Source organism: Callionymus lyra, chromosome 1 (assembly GCF_982586985.1).
Source record: "Callionymus lyra chromosome 1, fCalLyr1.hap1.1, whole genome shotgun sequence".
NCBI lineage: Eukaryota > Metazoa > Chordata > Actinopteri > Syngnathiformes > Callionymidae > Callionymus > Callionymus lyra.
The window spans coordinates 5,087,402-5,111,457 of NC_141818.1; the positions used below are offsets into that span (position 1 = coordinate 5,087,402).

Consider the following 24,056-nt stretch of genomic DNA (forward strand, 5'->3'; position numbering starts at 1 on the left):
GCATCGGCTGTAACTTTACTACAAGCACTGAAGGAAATTAAGTATCAATTATTATAAGACAAGTTGTTTTAAAATAGATTAAAAATAACTATTTAATGTACCTACATGTGATATTTTGTCTTTGTGAAAAACCTGAAAAATAAAGTATTACAAAAAAGAACTATTTAAGATTTTAAAAAACATGTGACCAAATGATTCTAAATTTAAATAAAATATATTAACACAATATAGAAAAGATTAGTATATTTCTATTTAACTGTTTTTAACCTTGTGATGCCGATAGATAGGATTTATAATAAAGTGTAACAGAATTTTTTTTTCAGTTGATACAATTAAAAGGTATACAAATAAAAATAAACTTTTTTTTAAGTTTGGTATTGAAAAACATTGCTGGAATATATATTGATACAATAAGTCACGACTTTATGTTCGAATCTATAAATTAAATTTAAAAAAACCTGCTCAGATTTTCGATACATTTATTTATGTCGTTTATTAAATTATATTGTGCAGCAAAAGGACAAATACATTCGAAAGAAGTGAAGTATTTTAAATAAGATAAAGTTAATTAATTTAATACGAATTGAGAAACTTTTGCACATCTTTACTTCACGGCAATATTTTAGTATCGTTTTGTAGTTTTACATTTTGACGAGACGTCATTTAGCCTTAGTTAAAAACATTCTTTTCCACATTTTTTATAAAAGTTAAAGTGTAGTAACTCTTTGCATCTTCATACCTCAAACTACACCAAGTTTCCCCGAATACACTTTTCTCAAAAACGAAAGAAAATCAAACTCACCACGTTTTCTCTTTTCATTTCCACTTTAATGACATTAGCTCGATTAGCACAAACATCACATTTTCTTATTCATGTCTTCATTTACAGGCCATACCGTCAAACAGCGCCTCGCAGCGACCTGTTCGTGGTACTACAACATCACCCGCAGAGTTATTCGCGATCATTTTTAGAAATATAAAAATGTGAAATCTTCACTAAAGGCACATGGAACAAGAAACAAGAACACGCCATGAGTTAATGTACATGTCAGCATCTGTATTAGAATATTTAGACACATGTGTTGATGTCAAAAAACTATTTATTTTAAGGTAAGAACATTTGATATTTCGCTGTTTGATCATCTTTTATTTGTTTCAGTTTTTCTCTTTTAACTCACTTTATTTTCAGCTTTGGTTATTTAAAACTGACCATGAATGTTGTCTTCAGGTTCTCACATGGATATACTAGTGTTCTCATCTGTCTTAATTAGCGTTAAGATTTATTCAAAATTGTATTTATTATTGCAAATTGAATCATTTTCTTATTTTAACAAAACAATTACAAACCCGTACAAGAATAAATGTATCAAGACATATTTATGGTTTTAAAGGGAAACACATTCAGTTTGCTTTCCAGTTTGATCCTTTTTAATTTAAATTTTATGTCTATTTACCCATTTTGTCCTTTTATCTTCAATAGTTACAGGAGGTGGATTTCACAGATGACTTAAAGCTTCTTCAAGTTTAGATTTCCTTTTGTTCGACGGTGCTTTTTAAATCGACGGCACGTATTCACGGCGTGTTGTACGAACAAAACTCTACAAACTATTCTATCTTGGTCGTCATGGAGACGCATCTCTTCACCCAGGCGTTGCTGTTGATCAGCGAGAGCATGAAGCGAGCCACGTCTCCTCGAGCCACGGTGGTGCCCACGGGGTTCCCACTGCCGTCGGGAACAAAGTAGCCATCGTGGGTCAGAAACTCCTGGGCTGTGGAGGAACAACCAAAATGACAAGATAATTGTCAGACGAAAATAGACGATATAAAAACAGGCTTCACAGGACGGAATAACTTGAATAACGTGTTTTTTCCCCCGAGAGCTTTTCCTCACCTGTGGCCGGCAGGTTCTTGAGGCCGGGCGGACGCACCACGGTCCACTGGATGTCCTCGACGTTCTGGAGATACTTCTCCATTTCCAACTGGTTGGCGAGGACAGACCGGATCATGGGCAGGAGCATGAACCGGACCAGGTAAGAGGCGCGACCCCCGGAGTTGGCTGGAGGACGGAGGTTAGTCTGTGACTTTCAGGTCAGAAACACACACACAGGACACAACTGTAGCACTAAGTGGATTTACTAACTACATCATATTTATAAGGTTTTTGGTGCCAGAAAACTGACAAGATGTGAAGTATTTGTGTTTACATTTGCTCTTCAGGACTGTCAGGTCTTCAAAGTTCAACTAATGTTTTGTTTTAAGTGAGTCTTAAGAAGATGTTGGACTCTATTGTCTCATCAGTGTCTGTTTGTACAAAACTCTCTTTTCATTGGAATATTTACATCAGAAAATTATCTTAAGCCCCGCCCACTGAAAACACTTTTCCGTAGATCAAATCTTGTTTACCATAACCACACCCACTCTGCTGTGATTGGTCAAACATCCAGCATTTGTCATTGTACATTATAAATCCCAGAAGTCTCCACCTCCAAGAGACTTGTTGTGTGAACAAAGCAGGGCGTGATTACAGCTGGCTTGAGGAGGAGAGAGACCATTATTACATCATAATAGACTCCGCTCTCATAACCTCTTGTTCGCCAAGATTTCAGACTTTATAAAGTAGTTAGTTCAAAGCATGGTCATGATGAGGGACCTACTGTATCTTGGAGAGGAAGATTCAACATTTGAAACATGAGAGCGGGTCAGACGAGTTGGGTTTTCACAATAGTTTACCTTTTAATACTATCATCCAAAAAGATCAATAAATCAGAATGAACATTAACCTTATTTGATTTTGAAATCCAATGGGCCACATAATATGACTTGGCAGGCCAAATTTGGCGTCCTTGACCCTAACCTCTAGTTAAAGATTACCTTCAAAAGTTTATTAGAATTTGTATCACTTTTATATTTCCTCTATTAACTCTGGTTTAAATGGACAGGTGCCTGACTCACGGTCGGTGTACCAGGACGTCATGGTGACGAGCTTCTGGACCCGGGCTTCCCGCATGGCGTCGACCATGGCGCCCATCGAGAGAGTGTACCCCGTGACGCCGGAGAAGAAGGAGATGGGGAAGCCGAGGCACGACATGACCACGTCCTGACCCCGGAAGTGAGTCTTGAGACTGTCGGCGGAGAAGATGTCGCCCTGCACCACCTGCAGGCGAGGATTCAACACTCAATGACAGCAGTGAATCAAAATTCAATAACAGTTTAATCTTTGGTTTTCTACCAGTGAACATGTGTGAATTGTACTTATTTTAACTGCTAACAAACCGTGAACTTCTACAACCTTGCAGCATTATTAATAAGAGCGCCCCCTACTGTATATGGAAGGAGACTTTATATATATATATATATATATAATATACAACGGTATGATTTTTAAAAAAAAATTAAATTTAAGGTTTGTTTTAATAGATATATTTTTTTAATTTTATATAGAAAATTGTGTTTTTTTTTTTTTAATAATTTAATTTAAAAATTAGATAATTTTCTAAATGAATTAATTTTCTTTTACACATAGAGTAATATTCTAATTCCAATTATTAAAAAAGTATTTTTTTTCATTCGTAGTCTTTTAAATGTAATACAAAATGTTACTGTTACTACCAGTGTTATTGGAATTATAATATAAGACTATGTAAACAAAAAAAACAAGTTATCTCCTTAATTATATTAAGAAAAACTATTTAACATTTCAATACAAAATTGATTGGATTCAATTATTGAAAAAAATAATTATATGCTTAAAAAAAACCCATTTCAATTAAAATAAAAAGTGTAATAAGTCACTAATATACTTCCACGACTAACTTATAGTCCAGAAAATATTTACAACAAACTAAGAGCAACATCTATTTTGAATTACCTTTTTTTCTTTAGTGAAAAAAATATAAGTGTGAAAAAACATTTTGGATTTTATTTCATACTATGCAGCCTAACTTGGACGTCAATACTTCAGGTATGGCCGGAGCAAACTTGTGTAAGTGGGAGTTGTAAATAATAAAAATGATATTCTGTTTAACATGTACTACTTTCTTGAAGAAGGAGGTTTAATCTCTTGACATATTGTCAGTTTAAAAATAAGTATCTCTGCTGTTTAACTGCTTCTTTGACTCATCTTGAACTTTATCTCAGAACAACAGAAGTTAATGATTACCTTGAGATTCTCGTGAGACACGGTCATCTTGTCGGGGTTCCTGACCACCGCCATCACCTGGTGGCCCTGCTGCAGCGCCTGGTTGACCAGGTACAGTCCGGTCTGCCCGGTGGCTCCCAGCACGGCGATCTTCATCCTCGGACTGGAGTGGGAACACTGTTCTGAGGACAGAGATCACAGGGACTGACGAGGGAGGTTCTGCAGTCGCTCGGTGCAAAAGAGCAAAAGTGATCACGACGACTTCATAAAAGTCTTTTCTGTCCGGGCTGTGGTTTGTCAGCTGAGCTGCTCATTTCCTCCGAGTGACGTAGAATTTAAAAGTCTCTTCTATAGTTTGCCTTCAAGTAAATGTTTGCCAGCATGTTACGAATGATTTCTAATGGCACACATGGATGAAAACATTTAGTGTTTGAGCTGCAGGAGAATAAACATGTTTTAAATAAACAGGTCACATTTGGAAGCAACTGTTATGGACGATTGAGAAGCTTCTCCTGCAGGAAGAACACAATCCTGACAAATTCCTAAACAGTTCATAAATTTAGCAATAGCTTGTTTTATATCTCGTCTTAAAACACACTTTTTATTCCGTGGCTTTTAACACAGAATGAGACTCTGAGCTGTTTTAAGTGGTTTTTATTTGATATTGTTTTTACCGTTGTGTGTTTTAACTGTGCTTTCTTGTCACTGTACAGCACTTTGTAACGACTGTTGTTGTTTTTAAAGCGCTTTATAAATAAAGTTGAGTGGAGTTTAATAAGGTTTTATTTGTTTGATGGATGGTTTTATAGACGAGGAACAGGAATAAATAGAACTATATAACATGTATATGAAATAATGATTTTTTTTTAAATGTCTTCTTTTCTTTAAATAAATAAATCCTGAAATATTAATGAAAAAAATATGTAATTTGTTTCTTAAGATTTTGAATCTCTTTTGTTGATTAATTAAGATTTTAGGTGAAATTACGCATTTTTAAAAATGTATAAATTTGTCTCACTTCCTACATCACTTTGACCAACACTTCTTGTCACCTGTGACTACACAACATCAGGCGGAAACTTCAAACCCAGAAGTTGAAATGTTTCTGATCCAGAAACTTTAGTTTTTTATTATTATTAAGAACAAACACATTTATTAGTTTCAGGCTAAATGTGAATAACCAGAGTAATAAAAAGTGTATTTACTCGACTTGAAAAGCGTGTTCAACGAGACCATTCAACTAAAAAGAAACAACCAATAAAGACAAAAAAATCCTAAAGTTTATTCCACTAATCCAAGATAAAAACCTCTCAGTGAACCGATGGTCACGCTCGGTCATACTCTGTAATCTAATCGAGGTCGGAGCCTCTGCCATTAAGGCTAGTTGAGCAGAAACACTTCAATTCATACGGAAGTATAAAGAAAAGTTCTTACAAAATCTGCAAAATAACCGATTATTCGTGACGATGACGAGCGTCGAGCCACATGTTCTCGCAGTGGGACAGAAATTCGCCTCACTTTGTTTTGAGTTAAAGGCATTTAAAAAAAAAAACTGAATAACATCTTTCAGTCTGTGTGGAAATATTATTTGTGGGATAATGCAAGTATTATGTTCTTTAATATATATCTAGGAATCGATATAATGGAGCATTAAGAAAATAAAAATTCCTGGAATGAAGACAAATAGGATAAAGTGATAAAATATTTTGCAGAAGAAATTAAATCAATATTTTGGTTAATACACTTTAAGAATGTTGCTGGTTTGCTTTAATCTTGAAGCGACTTGAGGCCTTTATCTGTGGAATGTTACGTTCTAAAAGTGTTTGCCTGGGTTTACTCTGGTTTCCTCCAAAATGATTTAAAACTCTTAACTGTCTGTAGGTGTGAGTCTGTGTTTCTCGTGTTTCTTGCATAGACAGACCTGTTCAAAGTGTGTCCACCTCTTGCCCTAAAATGTTACATTTTAATGGAATATTAATAATATAAAATCAAATATATTACTCGTTTAGGATTGTACTTAACTTGTACGTTTCATTCACCTATCAAACCTACTGTGTCACTATAAAATACCAACAGAATCATCATGTTAAAATAGTCACATGAGCAGAAATAGGTTGTAACTTAGATAATAAATTCCACGTTGCCTAAAATTTCATAACACATTCGCTTACGTCATAGTTTGAGCGTCTGGTTGAATAACGTCTTTATAGCAGGGAAATAAGAGCGATCCCAAGATTTAAATGTAGGATTTTAAATTGTTAAAGATTAAATTGTTGTCAAAATATGAACCAACTGCCACAGAACCACGCCCACCGTGTCCCCTGTAACCCCGCGAAAACAACACTCACTTTATATACGAACTTTAACATGAATTCAGCCAAAACTAAATATCGGAATCGAGCCACGTTTAAACTCCTGGGAAAGCGATCTTATGTTTACATTTAATTCCAGTTCGTTACCTCCTGCTTCTTCCTCGTGTCTTCCTTGTTGTTAGCTAACGCTGTGACGCCATCCGGTGGTGCGTTCAAGTGCAGCAGCAGCGCTGCAACAGTCAGGGGAGTAACGTTTGGTTATTCATTTTATAATCAGCAAAATTCAAGATGTTTAACGTATATATAAATAAATGTATTACATTTTACAAATATATATACATGTATAATAATATATAAATTGTAATTTGTAACTAGCTTAAACAATATTTAAATTATGCCATAAAATACATTTGATTTTTGATTTTTAGAAGGATTAATAAAAAAGGAAAATTGAGCTAAAATTGATTCAAATGTTTTTAAATTCATCTTTAAGTTTGAAAACACTTAAATACTAAAATATGACTTACAAAAAATATAAACATCTCTTAAGACAATGAATCAAAATTGTATTTGAATTATGTGCAATTCTCAAATTTAACATTTACTAAAAATGTATTAAAATGTACATATATACACGTGTATAATGTATATATAATAATATATTAATTGTATTATGTATTAATCAGATCAATTCAAGATTAATGTCACACATTGCTTGTAACTTGTAACTAGCTTTAAAGTTATTTAAATTATGCCATAAAATACATTTTATTTTTGATTTTTAGAAAGAGTTATAATAACGGAAATTCAGCTAAAATTAATTCAAATGTTTTTAAATTCATCTTTAAGTTTGAAAACACTTAAATACTAAAATATGACTTACAAAAAATATAAACATCTCTTTAGATAATGAATCAAAATTGTATTTCAATTATGTGCAATTCTCAAATTTAACATTTACTAAAAATGTATTCAAATGTACATATATACACGTGTATAATGTATAAATAATAATATATAAATTGTATTATGTATTAATCAGATCAATTCAAGATTAATGTCACACATTGCTTGTAACTTGTAACTAGCTTTAAAATAATTTCAATTATGCCATAAAATAAATTTGATTTTTGATTTTTAGAAGGAGTAATAATAAGGAAAATTGAGCCAAAATTGATTCAAATGTTTTTATCTTGCATCTTAATGTTTAAAAACACTTAAATACTAAAATATGACTTAGAAAAAAATATAAACATCTCTTTAGATAATGAATCAAATTGTATTTGAATTATTTGCAATTCTCAAATGTAATATTTAAAAATTATTAATGAATATTTTGACACGTAATGCCCAGCAAATTAATGTTAAAGAAACTTGGACACAAAAGTAATTGTTAAGCTTGTAGGTGAAAAATGAGGATTAAAAATTAAAAAAAATCCTGTTTTGATTTTTTAAATATTTTTATCATTTTAAAAGCTCATTTTCTCCTTTTCATTTAAGTGATGCTAAAGATCTGTTCACTGCCCCACTTTAATATAGATTTTTTTCCCCAGTAAAAAGTCAGAAACCACGGGTGACCTCGGGTTGCAAGACCATCGTAAGCCTCCCTGACTTCCACGCTGTCCCATCCTCCCGGGGGAAAACACCTGTCTGCTCGCATCAAGTAATTAGCAGTAATCCACTTGGACCTCGGTGTGGTAGGAGACTCAAGACTAAACCGCCTTCTGCTCAGGCCGGCGGAGCAAACACGGAGCTGGAAGAAAAAAAAACTGCATGTTGGGAGACCCGGTCGTTTTCAGAGACGGCGTTTCTTCTCCGGGAACCTTTTCTTTGCCGGGAAACGGCTGATTTGTTCGAGGCGCTGTTTTCATACCTGATCCCGGGCTGAGCGGCGGAGGATGAGAGAGAGGAGACATGAATACTCACTAGATCAAAACAAACAACTCGAGGAGCAGGTGACCGGACACCGGAGGTGACCGAGTGAGTACGGAAGTTTAAGATTTCATGATGACGAGATAGGAGAGAAAACATGAGACAACAATCCTGTGTGGATGGGTTTGATGTGTTTTTGGAACACTTCTGTGCTCTGACGTCAGTCAACCATCTGCTGCTGTGAGGAGGCCAAAGACTGATAAAATCATTTTTTAAATCATCATTAACTCACAAACATGATCAGGAATCGACACTTAATAAGTCATTTAATTGGGTTTTTCAACATCATTTTCAATTAAAATGCATTAAACAAAAGCTTTTACAATCAAGTTAATTCCTAAAGTTCTTATTTTTTTTATATATATATAGATTTGTTGGTTTAAGCCTTCGTAGAATTCAGATCAAAACAGTCGTGTTGGGCAGGAATTAGGCCGAGGGCCGCGGTCAGGAGTCAATCAGCAGGTAACGAGATTATCTTGACACGCAGGAACAGATTCAAACCGTCCAACGACACGGATTCCATTCACCAGGAAGGAGGAGAAGTTTCTGAATGGAACGTTTTATTTTTGGATTTTCACTGAATGGCTGCTCCTTAAGTTTTTACTCTTCTTTCTCGCTCCCTTTACTTTCATTATGTTTAGCCTTCAGTCTTTAAAAGTGTCACACAAGGTTTAATCGTCAAAAATGTGGAGTTGTTTTCCTGTTTAATTATTAAATTAAATGCTAATATTAGCTTTTAACAATAATATATTTGTTTTTTCTATTTAAAGCCACAAAACTTACATCCAGTTGGTACTTTTATTTTAAACTTTTAGGTTATTAAAACCCTCTTAAATTAGATTTAAGCTCCTGTGGTTCACTTAAAATAACTTCACAGACTTGGCCTCCAGTTGGTTGTTTAATTCATTCGTTAGTAGATCAAACTATTTATGTTTGTGGGTGTGTTTTCCAAACAGGACCAGTCATGGGATGTGGCGTCTCCAAGTCAAGCCCGTTCCACAAACATTCTGGAAAAGGTGATTTAAAAAAAAAAAAAAGAAATCTGTTGCAATAATAGTTTAAAATTCTGACTGTTTGTTTCTTTATCAATGTTTTTTTACACCAATGTTTATTCTTTTCTCGATGCTTTCAGCTGTTACAAGTAAGTTGTTGCTGCCGACACTTTTTGTTTTGTTTCAAGAGATGGTGTTATTGTTTATTAAATTCCTCCTGGTTATATATGTATTTTACCACTTTTTTATGATTGTAAAATCATATTTTGAAAGTAACTAATGTTGAAAAATTAATAAGAATTACTATGTTATGCTTCTGCCAAAAAAAGTTTATGGAGAAGTGTAAAAATATATATATATTTTGTAATCATAGTATGAAAAATAACAAAAGAAAAAAGGATTACAAGTCTACAAACATAAATATACATTTTTCTTTAGGAAATTAAAAAAGAAAAGAAAAAGATTAATCACAACTACATATTCATTTTTAATATTAGCTTGAATTAAAAAGTGCAAAAAATATATTTACTTATTCCATTGGTGTAGCAAATTTAGATTTTCAAACTCTAATTTGTGGGATATTTATAACTACTGTATATGTAATTATATGGTCTATTCCGTGTGCATTCATAGAACACTGAGCTATGAACGTGTAAGAAATCTTCATGTTTGTCGTGTCATTAGCGTTGAGAGCAGCCGTCCTGATCCAACGATGGTACAGGAAGTATGTTGCTCGCACGGAGATGAGGAGAAGATACACCTGGCACATCTTCCAGTCCATCGAGTACTCCGGAGAACAGGCTCAGATCAAGGTGACCAGAGAATCTTTTTCTTCCATTTGCAACGACATTTATACCTTTACCCGTTTTTACCGAGTCAATCCTACAACTAGAGTTTCACTCTCGCTATCACATCATGATTGTCTCCAACTGCTCCACCCTGCCTGCACTCTCCTCTTCACCCTCACCATTTGCCTCTCATCCTCAGCTCTACAACTTCCTCGGCTACCTCATGGACAACTTCACTCCGTCCAGCAATGAGCGTAAGTTTTTTAAATCTAGCTCCTAAACTCTCAACTCACGGTGACGCTCACCTGTCCTCGTGACGCTCACCTGTCCTCGTGACGCTCACCTGTCCTCGTGACGCTCACCTGTCCTCGTGACACTCACCTGTCCTCGTGACACTCACCTGTCCTCGTGACCCTCACCCGTCCTCGTGACGCTCACCTGTCCTCGTGACGCTCACCCGTCCTCGTGACGCTCACCTGTCCTCGTGACGCTCACCTGTCCTCGTGACGCTCACCTGTCCTCGTGACCCTCACCTGTCCTCGTGACGCTCACCTGTCCTCGTGACGCTCACCCGTCCTCGTGACACTCACCTGTCCTCGTGACGCTCACCTGTCCTCGTGACGCTCACCTGTCCTCGTGACGCTCACCTGTCCTCGTGACGCTCACCTGTCCTCGTGACGCTCACCTGTCCTCGTGACGCTCACCTGTCCTCGTGACGCTCACCTGTCCTCGTGACGCTCACCTGTCCTCGTGACGCTCACCTGTCCTCGTGACGCTCACCTGTCCTCGTGACGCTCACCTGTCCTCGTGACCCTCACCTGTCCTCGTGACGCTCACCTGTCCTCGTGACACTCACCTGTCCTCGTGACGCTCACCTGTCCTCGTGACACTCACCTGTCCTCGTGACGCTCACCTGTCCTCGTGACGCTCACCTGTCCTCGTGACACTCACCTGTCCTCGTGACACTCACCTGTCCTCGTGACCCTCACCTGTCCTCGTGACGCTCACCTGTCCTCGTGACCCTCACCTGTCCTCGTGACCCTCCAGGGAACCTGATCTCGCACATCTTCCGAGAGAACGACGTCTGCCGCGACACCGAGTGGGAGAGGCACTTCGGCTACGAGAACATCGAGGTGCCGGACATCTACTCGGGGCCTCACCTCAACTTCCCGTTGACCGTGGATCAAGCCGCCGACCTGGTGGAGGCGTTCAGGCACAAGAAGGTTCGGTTCAGAAACGGTTACGACTGTGACTTGAAGAAGCTGACGGGTGTGTTTGCCAGCAGCAGTTGCACTCTCGCTACGTCCTGCAGCTCCTGCTGGAGACGTGGAAGATGCTGAGGGTGTTGCCAAATATCAGTCGCGTCTCCACCTGCCAAAGTAAAGAAATCACCATTTGTGGTACGTACAGGAATGAATGAGCACGACCTTGAGTTTCTTTCATCTTTAACACATTAATGTTGATGCCTTAGAGCAATTATTATGAATTCACTACAACAGATCAACTGTTAAACCGTTTATACATCAATATTCTTATATTAATATTAATATCAATGTTTTTTGACTCTAAATGTATATATTTTCTCTTCCTCCGCAGGTGATTTACACGGTCAACTGGAGGATCTGCTGCTTATTTTTTACAAGGTAAAAAAAACAACACAATTTCGCAAAAAGACCAGAAGACGTAGCTTTAAAAATCGAACATCCTTTAATTTATCATTATTTTATTCATTACTGTGCGTATTTTACATAATTATTTTTGTTTTTATGTTCATTATTATTTTATTTTTGTATTTATTATTGTCATTTGTTATATTTAATATGTGTACAGTATTCAGCATGTATGATTCATCTTTTCCTCGTGAACAGCTGAAATAACTAAAGTTTCCCCGATGTGAGGAAAAATAAATGTTTATTTATCAATCAATACATCAATTAGTCAATCACCTTAATGATTAAAAAAGTTGTGTTTTTGGAAACGCGTCTAATAAATTACACAAATGTTTACATCATTTCTCACTTTCATAGAAGCTCGTAGCACAATTACAACATAACATTTCTTTGTATTCTAAATGAATGTATTATATTTCATGTATTGCATAATGAAATGCATTAATAAAATACATTAATTTTCCACGTTTTGTTTCTGCGGCTCAGAACGGCGTTCCGTCTCTGGACACGCCGTATATCTTCAACGGAGACTTCGTGGACCGAGGGAGAGACTCCATCGAGATCCTGCTCATTCTGTTCTCCTTCATGCTGGTCTATCCCCAAGACGTGCACCTCAACCGAGGGAACCACGAGGACCACATCATAAACCTCAGGTAGAAGCTCCAGAAATGGAAGAGATTGTCTGATCTTTATCGACGATCTCGTCCAAAGAACCAAACGTGGAGTAGATTCAGCTGCACATGAGTCAAGAGTTAAGGAGGCTTGTCACAGTGGGATTTACATAAATTGCGGTTCCTGAATCAGAAAGAAAAAATCTTTACAATAGGATGGTTTGGGGGAAAAAGTTAATCCAATATTGCAATTTCAGTTTATTTTTGTAATACTATACATGTCGTTGTATGAGATGACCAACACAACATTTAATAAAATCAACATATAACACCAATTCTTTGTAGTCCAGGTCTGCATATTATAATGAAATGAGAAGAAATTGATTGATACATAAATACATTTAAACAAGGCAATATAACAATGTTACTTTCGTACTGTAAAAAGAACTTCAAATTACACACTTGGAATGGACATTTTAACAAATAATTAATAATAAATAAAACCGACTACAACAATGGAATGTGTGAAAAGAAATGTTATCATTTATTTTCAAGAAGCGTAAAAAGAAAATAAAGTAGATGTGCCTGATTATTTTTCCGTTTCTGGCGTCTATTACTGTAGCGAGAACTACTTCCCTGACATCCAGAAATACATATGTAGTGGTGGACGTTGTTTACCTTGAGACGGAGACAATTGTTTTCAGGGCCAACGGGTCATCTTGACCCCACTGCGATTTGAAAAAAAATGGGGTGTAAGTCTGGATCAGATCACTGACCATGAATAGATCTGAAAGTAAGAACCAGAATTTTAAAGTTGATCCTGAAAAAAACTGGAAGCCAGAGAATAGTTTTATGGATCGGGGAAATGTGAGTTCTTCTACTAGAGCAGGTCAGAATTCTCGCTGCAGAGTTTTGTATAAACTGCAGGCAAGACAGCTCTTTCTTGTTGTGAGTCAAAGTGAGGACAGGTGTGTATGTTCTGTTAGGTGTGCGTCTCAATCAAATCCTATCCTGGCAAGCGTGAAAGCCCAGACTGCTCAGTCCTACAACACAGGATAAAAAAAACTAACCTAAACTACAGTTTAAGAAAAACTTTAAGCCTAAGAGTGAAAGTTTTGTAAACATAGAAAATATTTCACTTTTATCATCTCAAGTGTCAAATTAATTTCTACAGATCTTAGTCACGCTTGAACCTTTTTTTTATTAACATTTTAAACTGTTTAACACAAAACAACAAAAGTGTCAAAAGTGTTGAATAAATGAAACCATATTATTGAAAGTTACATGATCTTGGATCAAATTCTACAGCTTTGTTTATTCGTCACTTGTTTTCTAGGTACGGTTTCACGAAAGAAGTCCTGACCAAGTACAAAGTAAGTCTGGACGGAGTTTGTTTGTCGCACAACAGAATGTAAAACGTTGTCTTCTCCGCAGATGCACGGCAAGCGCATCATGAAGCTGCTGCAGAAGATCTTCAGCTGGTTGCCGTTGGCGGCCGTGATCGACCAGAAGGTGCTGGTGATCCACGGCGGGATCTCCGACACCACCGACATGAACACGCTCGCCAAAGTCGACAGACACACCGTGAGTGGAAACATGTCCTTGAAAAGTTGCTTTTATGCACTTCATTAAAAATCATTTTGTTCAATAACTTATACATTGAAACATTGAATTAGTTTTTTTTGTTTATCGTTAAATTTAAAAAATCTAATGTTTTTATTTTCACATATACATTTTGATATTTTAATTCCAATATTAAAAAAAAAAAAGGTTTTCTAAATTCAATATTTTTAAGTTCACAGCATTTTTAATTCAGTATTAAAACGCACCAGTGCTTCTACGTCATCACATGATCTTCTGCTCGTCACATGATTGGCTAAGAGTTCAATCAAGTATCTCGGTAATCATTTAAATATCTGGTGGCATTAATATACCAACATTTTTATATGGAGTTAAAAAAGCTACAATTAAAAAAATATTGAATTCAGAAAATACGTTATAATTCAATTCAAAATAAGAACAAATTCAACTTTTTAAATATACAAAATATTAAATAAAATTATTCAAAAACACGCTTCAATGCCACAAAAAATAGTTTCAACATTTGAAAATGTACCTCAACTGTTCAATATTCTGATGGCACTGAACTACCTTCATATCCTCACGTGTTTTCCCAGTACGTGTCGGCGCTGAGGCCGCCCAAGAGGAAACACACGACCAAACCCAGGAACTCCATCGACTCGGAGATGGACGACGAACTGGTCAACCATAAGATCTTCCAGCGACGGGCCTCGCTCGCGTTCCCCAGGACTATCGGAACCCGGGACTGCTTCTTGAACCGCTCGCTGCAGGACTTTTCCGACCGGATCAAAACCAACATGGAGGACCAGCTGCAGATCTGCCAGCCGACGTTTCCTCCTCTGGCGGCTGCGGTCAACACCCCGGGCCAGCACCTGGACCAGCACCTGGACGTCCCGTCCACATCTACAGACTCCATCAACAGTGACAACGTGGACGAGGAGTGGAAACAGGTTAGGAATCTGTGTGTCTGCGATATGTTGCTGTCTAGGGCTGTTAGAAACAGTTTCGGTATTCAACAGTATTGGGTTTACTCCGGGAACTCCGGATTCCTCCCACAGTCCAAAAACCTACAGAGGTTGATTGAGAACGTTGGGAAATTGTCCATAGGTATGAGTGTGTGTGTGAATGGTTGTCTGTCTTTGTGTGCCCTGCGACAGACTGGCGTCCTGTCCAGGGTGTCCCCTGCCTCTCATCCTATGATACTGGGATAGGCTCCAGTCTTCCCGCGACCCCGTTAAGGGACAAAGCGGTAGACATTTAATGAATGAACGAATGTATCAGGGGTACCATAGTTCTTTTATGGTTTATAGTTCAGGATAGTGTGTGTAAATGTGTGTGTAGATTATTTAAAATACAATTAATATGCCAATATTCAGAATGAGAAACTTTTATTGCCGGTGCATTTATGAATGTTTGTGTTATACTTATATATATCCGGCCACTAGATGGCAGCAGTTATTATTTCCTCCGCGGCTAAAGGAACATTAAAATCCCGCGAGGTCCCAGCAATGACTGAGGACGAGGGGATACAGTCGAGTCCAGTAGCTTTTAAAGCTGACTTTTAGACACATTTTGTTCAGTTTCAAAAGAAATGAAAGAAGTAACGACATCGTCAAAAGTAAATTGTAAATAAAGGTACTCGGACAATACCACAATTATATCCTTGTTCCTTCAGTATCGCAATATAACGCAATATATCGTAATGTATTGCCCCTGTATCCTGATACATTTCGTATCACCATATTCTCACGGATACACGATAATATTACAGTCACATCTGCACTTATCTTTCTACTGGCAAAAACAGATGAACAGATTTTAGTATTTTCAATAAAAGTTAATTAAAAGTCAAAGAAACTGATGATTAACTTGTGCGGGTCCTGGACCCTCATCTGGATCTGGACAAATCTTTATGAAGGATCTGGAGGAGCTTCCTTTCTAGCACACACCTAGTGTGTGTTTTTCCAGTGTCTACTAGTGGTGTAAGGAAATACTGACGCACAATAATATATATGTTGTTTTCACCTTATATTCAACATTTTGTAATTAACAATTAAGAAGTAAATCACTTGTATTTCCTCTCTTGTGAAATACAACTTAGATCCCTCTGTTTTAATTGAGTATTCTGTCTCATCTCCGCTAAGACTAGATCCAAAGGTGTTCCTAACACCGCATTAAAGGTTCTGACGCCAGTCTTCGGTCTTATCGGCCGTGACGCGCTACGGTTTCGACTTGACCGCTTAGCAAAGCTGCCATGAGTCAGTAATCAAGGTTCACCCCGTCGACCTGCTGCACTTGTGCCGAAGGCCTGCAAAGTCCACTAATCCAGCGCGTCATCTCTACATCACTGACAATCTGCTTTCCAGAGACGCTGCGTACATGGCAGGCTGTTGTTGATCTGTGTGCGAGAGTGTGTTGCCAACGACCGATGACAAATGTTAATAATGCTGACCGTATGTACGTCTCAGATCCTGGACCTGCTGTGGAGCGACCCCATGAAGCAGGACGGCTGCATACCCAACGAGCTGAGGGGCGGCGGCTGCTACTGGGGTCCCGATGTGACGGAGGAGTTTCTGAACAGACATAACCTGCAGCTCATCATCCGCTCACACGAGTGTAAGCAGGAGGGATACGAGTTCTGTCACAACCGCAAGGTGAGGCCACAGAGAAGAATTTACAAACTGATATATATATATATATATATATATATACAAATATTAAATATTAAATTAAAATAAAGAATCTGACAGATGCCTTCATTACCTGCATATGTATATCATCAAATGTCCTTATTTTCTGTCTTCTTTCCATCAGAAAAAACTGCTACATATTTAAAGGCCAAATTTTATTGTGTCACAGGCAGAGAGAAAATCATATTATATAAATTAGATCAACTAATTTTAAGGACCTGATGGACCGAAAGACAAAAGACTGCATTCACATTTTTTTTTTTGTTTTCTTCCAATACCCTCACATTATATAAAGTCTCGCTTTATATTCTGAGTCTCTGATCCGCCATTTTGAATCTCCACTAGCATAAGACCTACCATCAGATTGACCCCCGTACTTAGAAGTAATTTGAGAAACAGTGGCAAAATATTTGGAGTCTGAAGAAAGGTAGTTGTCATTCAATATCACCTTCCCTAATCTTTAATTTTTTTATTTTAGGATTTTGTAATTGGAAAGTAGGTTATTTTTTATTTTTAAAGAAGAATAGGGATAGGTAAAATTATTTTGTTATGTTATTATAAGGGGTGTGTATTGACAAGAGTCGGCATACAATACGTATCACAATACAGGGGCAACAATGCATTGCAATACTTTATTTATTTAGATTTATTTGTAGTATTGTTATAGTACTGAGTACTTGACTCTGGTGTTGCGGAATTTACATACCACATGACTCTTGACGAAGTCGTAAATGCTTTCATTCGTTTTGAAACCAAAATATGTCCAAGCTAGTATCGACTGTATCCTCTCATCCTCAGTCATCGCCGAGGTCTGGCGGGATTTAATCGTTACTTTAGCTGCAGAGGAAGTAATGACTGCTGCCATCTAGCAGCCGGAAGATTAAATGGATCACAAATAAGAGAAAACGCTCTGAAAATTATAATAATAATAAACTTTTAGTTTTTTATACACACTTCACTGAGAATAAACAGGCTTTAAAACATATAGATATAGATACAGATATAAAATACATATAATTTAATTATTGGTACGGTATAAAATGGATATTTAAGTGCATCTTTTCTCATACACACACATCTTTAGTGATTATGTTCAACTAAAAAATGTATATATTTTTCTGTACTTTTTTTCCCCAGGTCCTCACCCTCTTCTCCGCCTCCAATTACTACGACATAGGAAGCAATAGAGGGGCCTACGTCAAGCTGGGTCCAGACCTTGTGCCTTACGTGGTCCAGTATCAGGCCACCAGCCAGACCAGAGAGCTGACGGTCAGACAAAGGTGTGGAACGCCAAATACACTCATTTTAATCCTTAACTAAAGCTGTTACAATCCTGCTAATAGTTTGCTTGTTATTTCAAGAGTTTTATTCTTACATTTAGAGTTTTAAATTTATTTATTTCCACCGGCGTCTGCTGCCCCTTGTGGACGTAAAGCGCCACAACAGTTAATGTTAAAAATAACATTTTTCTCTTCTAAATAATATTGACCAGAAACCAAACTATTGTTCCACAACTGTCATTAAGTCTTTGCAACTCTTTGCTTTAAAAAAAACAAACAACTAAATATCTGTCTATTCTTGCATTTAAACATTAATAATTCTGTCATTTTCTGTAATTATTGTTATTTTCTTTACTTATTTTTGACTTCTGACCACTGCAGCGTCGGTCGAACCGAACGTTCTGCCCTCAAGGTTCTGAGAGAGCAGCTGTTTTCCCACAAGTCGGACCTCACCAGTGCCTTCAAAAAGTTAGACGAGGAAAACACGGGTGAGTCTGGTCCCACAGGGTCAGGTTTCTGACACTAAACTCAGCTTTTGTTGGTCAATTACAAGGGGGAGCTAAACGTGAGCTCTTTGTGTTTCAGCCCATTATGATCCACGTTTACTTAAATTACCTGCATTGTCTTCACACGTTTAATAACAATCTTAGATCTTCCTGGAAGCTCAAACTCATCTGGACTCTCTGCAGGCCTCTTGACCCTGAACGACTGGGCCTCTGCTCTGGAGAGCGTGATGAACCTGGACATCCCATGGAGGATGCTGCGCTGTCAGCTGGTCACCGGCAAGCTGGTCAACGGCTTGATCGACTACAACGAGTGGTTCAACGAGCTGGCTATCAAAGGCCTGTACTCTGACGTGAGAACATCAGCGTGGCCTTGAAGAAATGTTTGTTTTCCTGCTCTCGCTCACGTGTTGTTCCTCCGCAGCAAATCGACCAGGGGATCCTGGAGACGCTGTACAGACATCGATCCACTTTGGAAACTATCTTCAGGATCGTCGACACTGACAACTCAGGTAACTACGACCTCTACCAGTGAAGGACAACAAGATGTTCCACAGCCAGAGTGATGAAGTGATCCCTCCATGTGGTTGTAGGTTTGGCTCTACACCGAGTCCAAAAGTATTTAAACGTGTGAAAATTACAGTTTTATATTTGTTCAGATATATTATGTACATACATTTTCTATTTTAAATGATGTATTTACTGATGTGGAAAAAAGGCTGTATTCAGACTAAGGCTAATGAAGGCCGTCGTTCTAGATTCCAACTTTTGTTTATTTTTAACTGTCTGACGAGTTCAAAATATAAAATCTTCTATAAAATTTAGTATCACTTTTAAAATATATAGATGAGCCAGCAGGTTAGATTTGTTTTAAATTCAAAATTATACTAACTAGCTTGGCACAGTATGAGTAAAATAATTTAAAACTCAATATAAATTTGCAAAATTGCGACGAGGATTGATACACTCAATAAATAACCTGGATAAAGAATCTAACCATTTTTATTTTGTATGCATTTCTATAATTCATTACTTGTCTCCAAATATACATTTTTGTTTTAGGACTCTTGTCATAATTATTCCCCAAAACATATTTAGGTGAATATAAATAAAAGGTCTGTATATTAAAATATAACAACATTTAGAGCATATTAAGCTTTCTTTTATAACTTGTTTTTATACTTTTCAATCCTTACGAACAGCCACTGTATAAAATGCTGAAATTGTACCGTACTAGATGATATTATATTGTTGTCAGTATCTGAAATACTTATAGAACCGTCGAAAGTCTAAAACAATGTCAGGAAAATACATTTTTAAGGGTTCTATATAAGTATAAAATCAAGTATTAAATTAAAGCTATAAGCCTGAACATAATGTGAACACTTAAAATGAACATAAAAAAGAAACTTAAGTGACAAAAATATATCTAATAAAATAAAGCTAAATAGGCTAAACATATCATTAAACTGTATTATTTAGTTTTATGTAGAAACACATTTTAAAATATATTAATAATATTCCCTTAGCTGACATGCAATAAAGACCTATATTCGTATAAATTGAACTAGTAATAAATAATAGAATATATACGATAAAAACAGTTTCTACATGATCTGACTGAATTTTGTTTGACCTCATAAGGGCCACAAAAATATTTAAAAAGAATATAATTTATAATAAACTACAATTGACTTATGATATTTTAAGTAATTCGCTAATATGTTGTTAGCACTCAATGTAAACAATGTAGCAGCTAGCTTAGCATTGTAGCAAACAATTTAGAATAATACTCATGGACTTGTTTTATAAGCTATAAGCTTCCTGGTTATTTAGCAGACTAAATACGAATTCTCAAACATCTTTATAAACAGATATTGGTGTATTTTTTCGCTTATAAAAGTGTAAAAAACGAAGTTAAGAACTTACATCTTCAATGACTGACAGCTTAAACAGGTGATCCCGGAAATAAAACCGGATGTGCGTTTTCAAAATAAAACACGTTTCTCGTCCCGCTCAGGCTTCATCACCATGGAGGACTTCCGGCAGACGTGGAAGCTGCTGAGCGTGTACCTGAAGATGGAGATCACGGACGAGGCCATCTCCGACCTCGCCGTCAGCATCGACAGCAACCACGACGGAAGCATCGACATCGACGAGTTCATGGAGGCCTTCAGGCTCACGGACAAGAAGAGCCGCCTGGAGCGAGGAAGGAGCATGTTCATGGGGACCAACACCGACCTCACCAAGCTGGACGAGAACCCCAACGTCTGAGGACACATTTAAATCTTATCATTAAAAACATCTCAAAACAAATAATAATTAAATTCATTAAAATTGATTTAGCTTCAAACTGAAAAAAATGCCTTAAGTGGATTAAATCTGAGCATCATGTAGGTCAAAGTAATTGATCTTTTAAATGGTTTTTAATGCTTTTATCAAACTAAATAGTTTCTATCTCATCTTAGACAATTATTTATTTAAAAAAAAAACTTGAATTAAATACTTGAAGTTCACACACGAATAAGCATCTTTATTTTAGAAATAAATTCTTTAACTTCAATACATTTTTGTTGTGTCAGCTTTAAGTCTTACAAACTGTCTTGTAGCTCAGCAAAGTTTCAGTATTTTATTTGGAAAAAATAAATAATAATAATGGCGTCACTTTATTCAGATAATTTTTTTTTTACGGATTTTTCTTTTATTGAGTCAGAAAACAGGCTGTAGAGAATCACAAAGAATATGCACAAATAAATGAAAGTTGCTGGTGCCTTAGCGGTAGAAGATGTTGCCAATTGATATTGTATTTTGTTGTTGTTGAGTCAGCAGAAAATGTCATCATTTTACTTGATTAAGTGTATTTTAAATACAAAATGGACAAAAAATACATAGAATTTTGAGTTTATTTAAAAAATAAAAATGTTGTAAGTAAATGTAAATGCTTCTCGATTATTTCGAGTGTGTTGCTGTGAGATGTTAGAAGAATAAAAAAATATATATCTTTCTAATCAAGGTGTTGCAGTTATTAATTACTTCCACTAGATAGCGCCAGATACCAGTTTGTTCGCACATGAAACGACCGTAAGTTTTTCAGTTAGAAAATTAGTTAAATTGATGGATTTCTATAACTTTAACACCATCAAGTTCAATTTTGTTCACGAGTGAGGAAAGGATGGACATGGATGGATGTTTGCGCAGCACCTTCACCACTGAGGTGGAAAAAGAGCTGAGCTAAAGGACAAAACCTGGTTTGTTTTATTGTTTAATGCTGGGGTTTTTTTTACAGAGAATTTAGGGTTAATGGATGCTAATGCTAACTTCCGGATGAGATGGAGGACGTTGAAATAAATAAATAAACTAATTAATTAAATCTTATCTTTTCTCAAGTTGCTAACTTTATGATAATTACTTTTTTCTAAACTGAATTATATATTAAATGTAAAACTTTAAACTAAATCTTAAACGTTTGGTCGAAACCACAACTTGAATCTTACAAATGATGAAGAAATAAATAAATCTGAATAATAATTTAAATGTGAAAAAGAAGTTTGACACTTAGCAACATTAGCATCTCGGGGGGAAAAAAACCTATGAATAAAATTGTTATTTGAGCAACATTACAAGTAATTTACGGAGACGTATCCGTTTTTAACACGTTCATAACACACGTATATTTAATAAATGATTTGCTAAAAAGTACTTAAACTTTGTTTTCATTTACGAAGAAGGATTAAATCAAATGCTAACTGCTAACTTCAGTCGTTTCACTGGTGCGTTCAAAGACCATCCGAGCTCTTTCTATAAAATAATTCTGAAACAATTATCATTAAGAAAACAGGTAGTTGAGAATAAATGTTCCAATAAACCTTGAAACAAATAGTTAAAAGTGAATAATAAAAGGTTGCATGTCTCACTCAGGATCAATCTTTTGCCGCCACAATACTTTTTTCTTTTTTTTAAGTCTCTATTCAATAGTCCTCACAAGATGCTCCCTTCCCCCAGCGGGAGCTCTGGAAAGTAGGACAAAGGAGGACAAGACAGTTGGTTGTTGAGGTCTTCAGCAGGAGGGGGTCATTGTTGGGTGTCTGCAGGTGGGGGTACAGTAGAGAAAGAGCTCCTCAAAACTCAGTCTGCTTGACTGACCGAGCTTTGAGAGAAGCTTCAGGCTCACGAGAAAAAGTCCACGAGATGAAAATAAAGATAGAAAATTGAAGGCAAAACAAGGGATTTAGGTTTGTTCTGGACAAGAGAACAAAACTTGCATCGTAAATTATAAAAGTTGTCCTTATTGAGATAATAAAGTACCTTTTTTTTCAATGAAATGTGTTTCTTTTTTTGGCCTTAAGTTGTGTTGAAGTCTTTGTCCCTCAGTTTGACTTGTTAGACGACTAACCTGAATTTCTCTCATTTGATTAACATTTCAATCTAACTTTAGCTTCATATTTATGTCCGTGTGTCAATCAAAATAATTGTTATAATCTATACATGAGGTTTTTTTAATTTTGTTTATGTAGCCATTAGCTTTTATCTCCAAGGTCTTTTTTTTTTACAAAATAAAAAGAAAGACGACACGGGATCCATTATCTTTTTTGGAGGCAGAGATATTGCTAAACACAACATGTTTCTTTAAGGTTTCTCAAGGTTCTGATTTTAGGTCAATGCTAGTTTTATTTTTAAAACTCTGGAGGTCTTCGTCGGTAAAATTGTTTTTCCAGCACATAGCAACACAGACCAAAGATTAATAAAAACAAGAACAAGAACAAAAAGTGCAATAAAGAAAAGTGCAAGATGACACAATCTAAATCTAAAGTAAAATAACATAGATAAAAGAAAAATAACAAAGATTCAGAATTAAACAATCAAATAACGAGGAATGAATGGGTCCCTGAGTCTATATGTGTTGCATCACGGGAGGAGCATTCGTGCTCCATCTGCTCCTCTGTTCACTGATGACAGTGTTCAGAAGATGATGTCATCGTCCATGATGGACAGTAGTTTGTCGTGTGATCATGACATGTTTTCACTTATACCGTGTTAAGCAAGCAAGCATCGTGGTGCTTATGGCTACACTAAAAAAAACAAAAAAACAGAAGAATTATATGTCCAGAAGTCATTTGACCTCCGTGACGAATCTGAAAGAAAAAGTGATAAATCCGAACCGTGACGTTCAAAGTTCACATTATCTCTGATTTTGACGCCACTCAAAACAAATTCCTGATTCGGGTCAAAGTTCAACAACTCATGGTGACTTCGACTGTTTCAGCTGAACGGAGACATTTCTAAGGGCGAGGAAGACGCCGAGTCAGCGCCTCTGACAGAAGCGACTCTTTCGACTCGTGTCAACACGCCCGGAGACAAACATGTGATGTTTGGTCATCTGACTTCACAAATTCACGTCAACGGAGACAGAAGTGTGTGTGTGTGTGTGTGTGTGTGTGTGTGTGTGTAACCATGGTTCTCCGAGTTACTCATAGATTATCATCTATTTTGAGGTTTAGATGACTCACCGTGTTCATGACAACATGAAACTCCCTTAAATAAATATGGTAGTTTTTCTTT

At 36.6% G+C, this 24,056-nt stretch overlaps 2 protein-coding genes across 4 annotated transcripts; one reads left to right on the top strand and one right to left on the bottom strand.

The window, feature by feature from the left end:
• Positions 1-806: 806 nt before the first annotated feature.
• Positions 807-6,659, bottom strand: LOC148087549 (flavin reductase (NADPH)-like). Of its 3 annotated transcripts, none has more exons than XM_087789290.1 (5): positions 6,598-6,659; positions 4,160-4,320; positions 2,953-3,154; positions 1,892-2,056; positions 807-1,769 (listed from the first exon to the last, which is right to left on the bottom strand). In XM_087789290.1, exons 2-5 carry the CDS (start codon positions 4,292-4,294, stop codon positions 1,606-1,608), a joined length of 666 nt encoding a protein of 221 aa, XP_087645416.1. In that variant the 5' UTR covers positions 4,295-4,320; positions 6,598-6,659; the 3' UTR covers positions 807-1,605. The 3 variants fall into 3 exon arrangements, with proteins under 3 accessions (XP_087645416.1, XP_087645424.1, XP_087645432.1); XM_087789298.1 differs by having other exon boundaries at positions 4,160-4,315; positions 6,598-6,642; XM_087789306.1 differs by lacking the exon at positions 6,598-6,659 and adding an exon at positions 6,310-6,322 and having other exon boundaries at positions 4,160-4,315.
• Positions 6,660-10,057: 3,398 nt separating this feature from the next.
• Positions 10,058-20,771, top strand: ppef2a (protein phosphatase with EF-hand domain 2a). Its single transcript, XM_087794724.1, has 15 exons — positions 10,058-10,186; positions 10,362-10,416; positions 11,210-11,385; positions 11,448-11,562; positions 11,759-11,805; positions 12,319-12,485; positions 13,780-13,816; positions 13,878-14,027; positions 14,621-14,974; positions 16,493-16,678; positions 17,852-17,994; positions 18,376-18,482; positions 18,684-18,850; positions 18,922-19,009; positions 20,518-20,771. The coding sequence occupies exons 1-15, from the start codon at positions 10,118-10,120 to the stop codon at positions 20,769-20,771; spliced, it is 2,115 nt and encodes a 704-aa protein (XP_087650850.1). The 5' UTR covers positions 10,058-10,117.
• The last annotated feature ends 3,285 nt before the right edge of the window (positions 20,772-24,056 follow it).

Coding starts and splice junctions, on each gene's coding strand:
- LOC148087549 (XM_087789290.1), bottom strand. CDS start 4,294: ATGAAGATCGCCGTGCTGGGAGCCACCGGGCAGACCGGACTGTACCTG. Junction 3,155..4,159: donor TGTCTCACGAGAATCTCAAG/GTAATCATTAAC, acceptor CCTCGCCTGCAG/GTGGTGCAGGGCGACATCTT. Junction 2,057..2,952: donor GACGTCCTGGTACACCGACC/GTGAGTCAGGCA, acceptor TCCGTCCTCCAG/CCAACTCCGGGGGTCGCGCC.
- ppef2a (XM_087794724.1), top strand. CDS start 10,118: ATGAGGAGAAGATACACCTGGCACATCTTCCAGTCCATCGAGTACTCC. Junction 10,417..11,209: donor CACTCCGTCCAGCAATGAGC/GTAAGTTTTTTA, acceptor GTGACCCTCCAG/GGAACCTGATCTCGCACATC. Junction 18,851..18,921: donor TCAAAGGCCTGTACTCTGAC/GTGAGAACATCA, acceptor GTTCCTCCGCAG/CAAATCGACCAGGGGATCCT.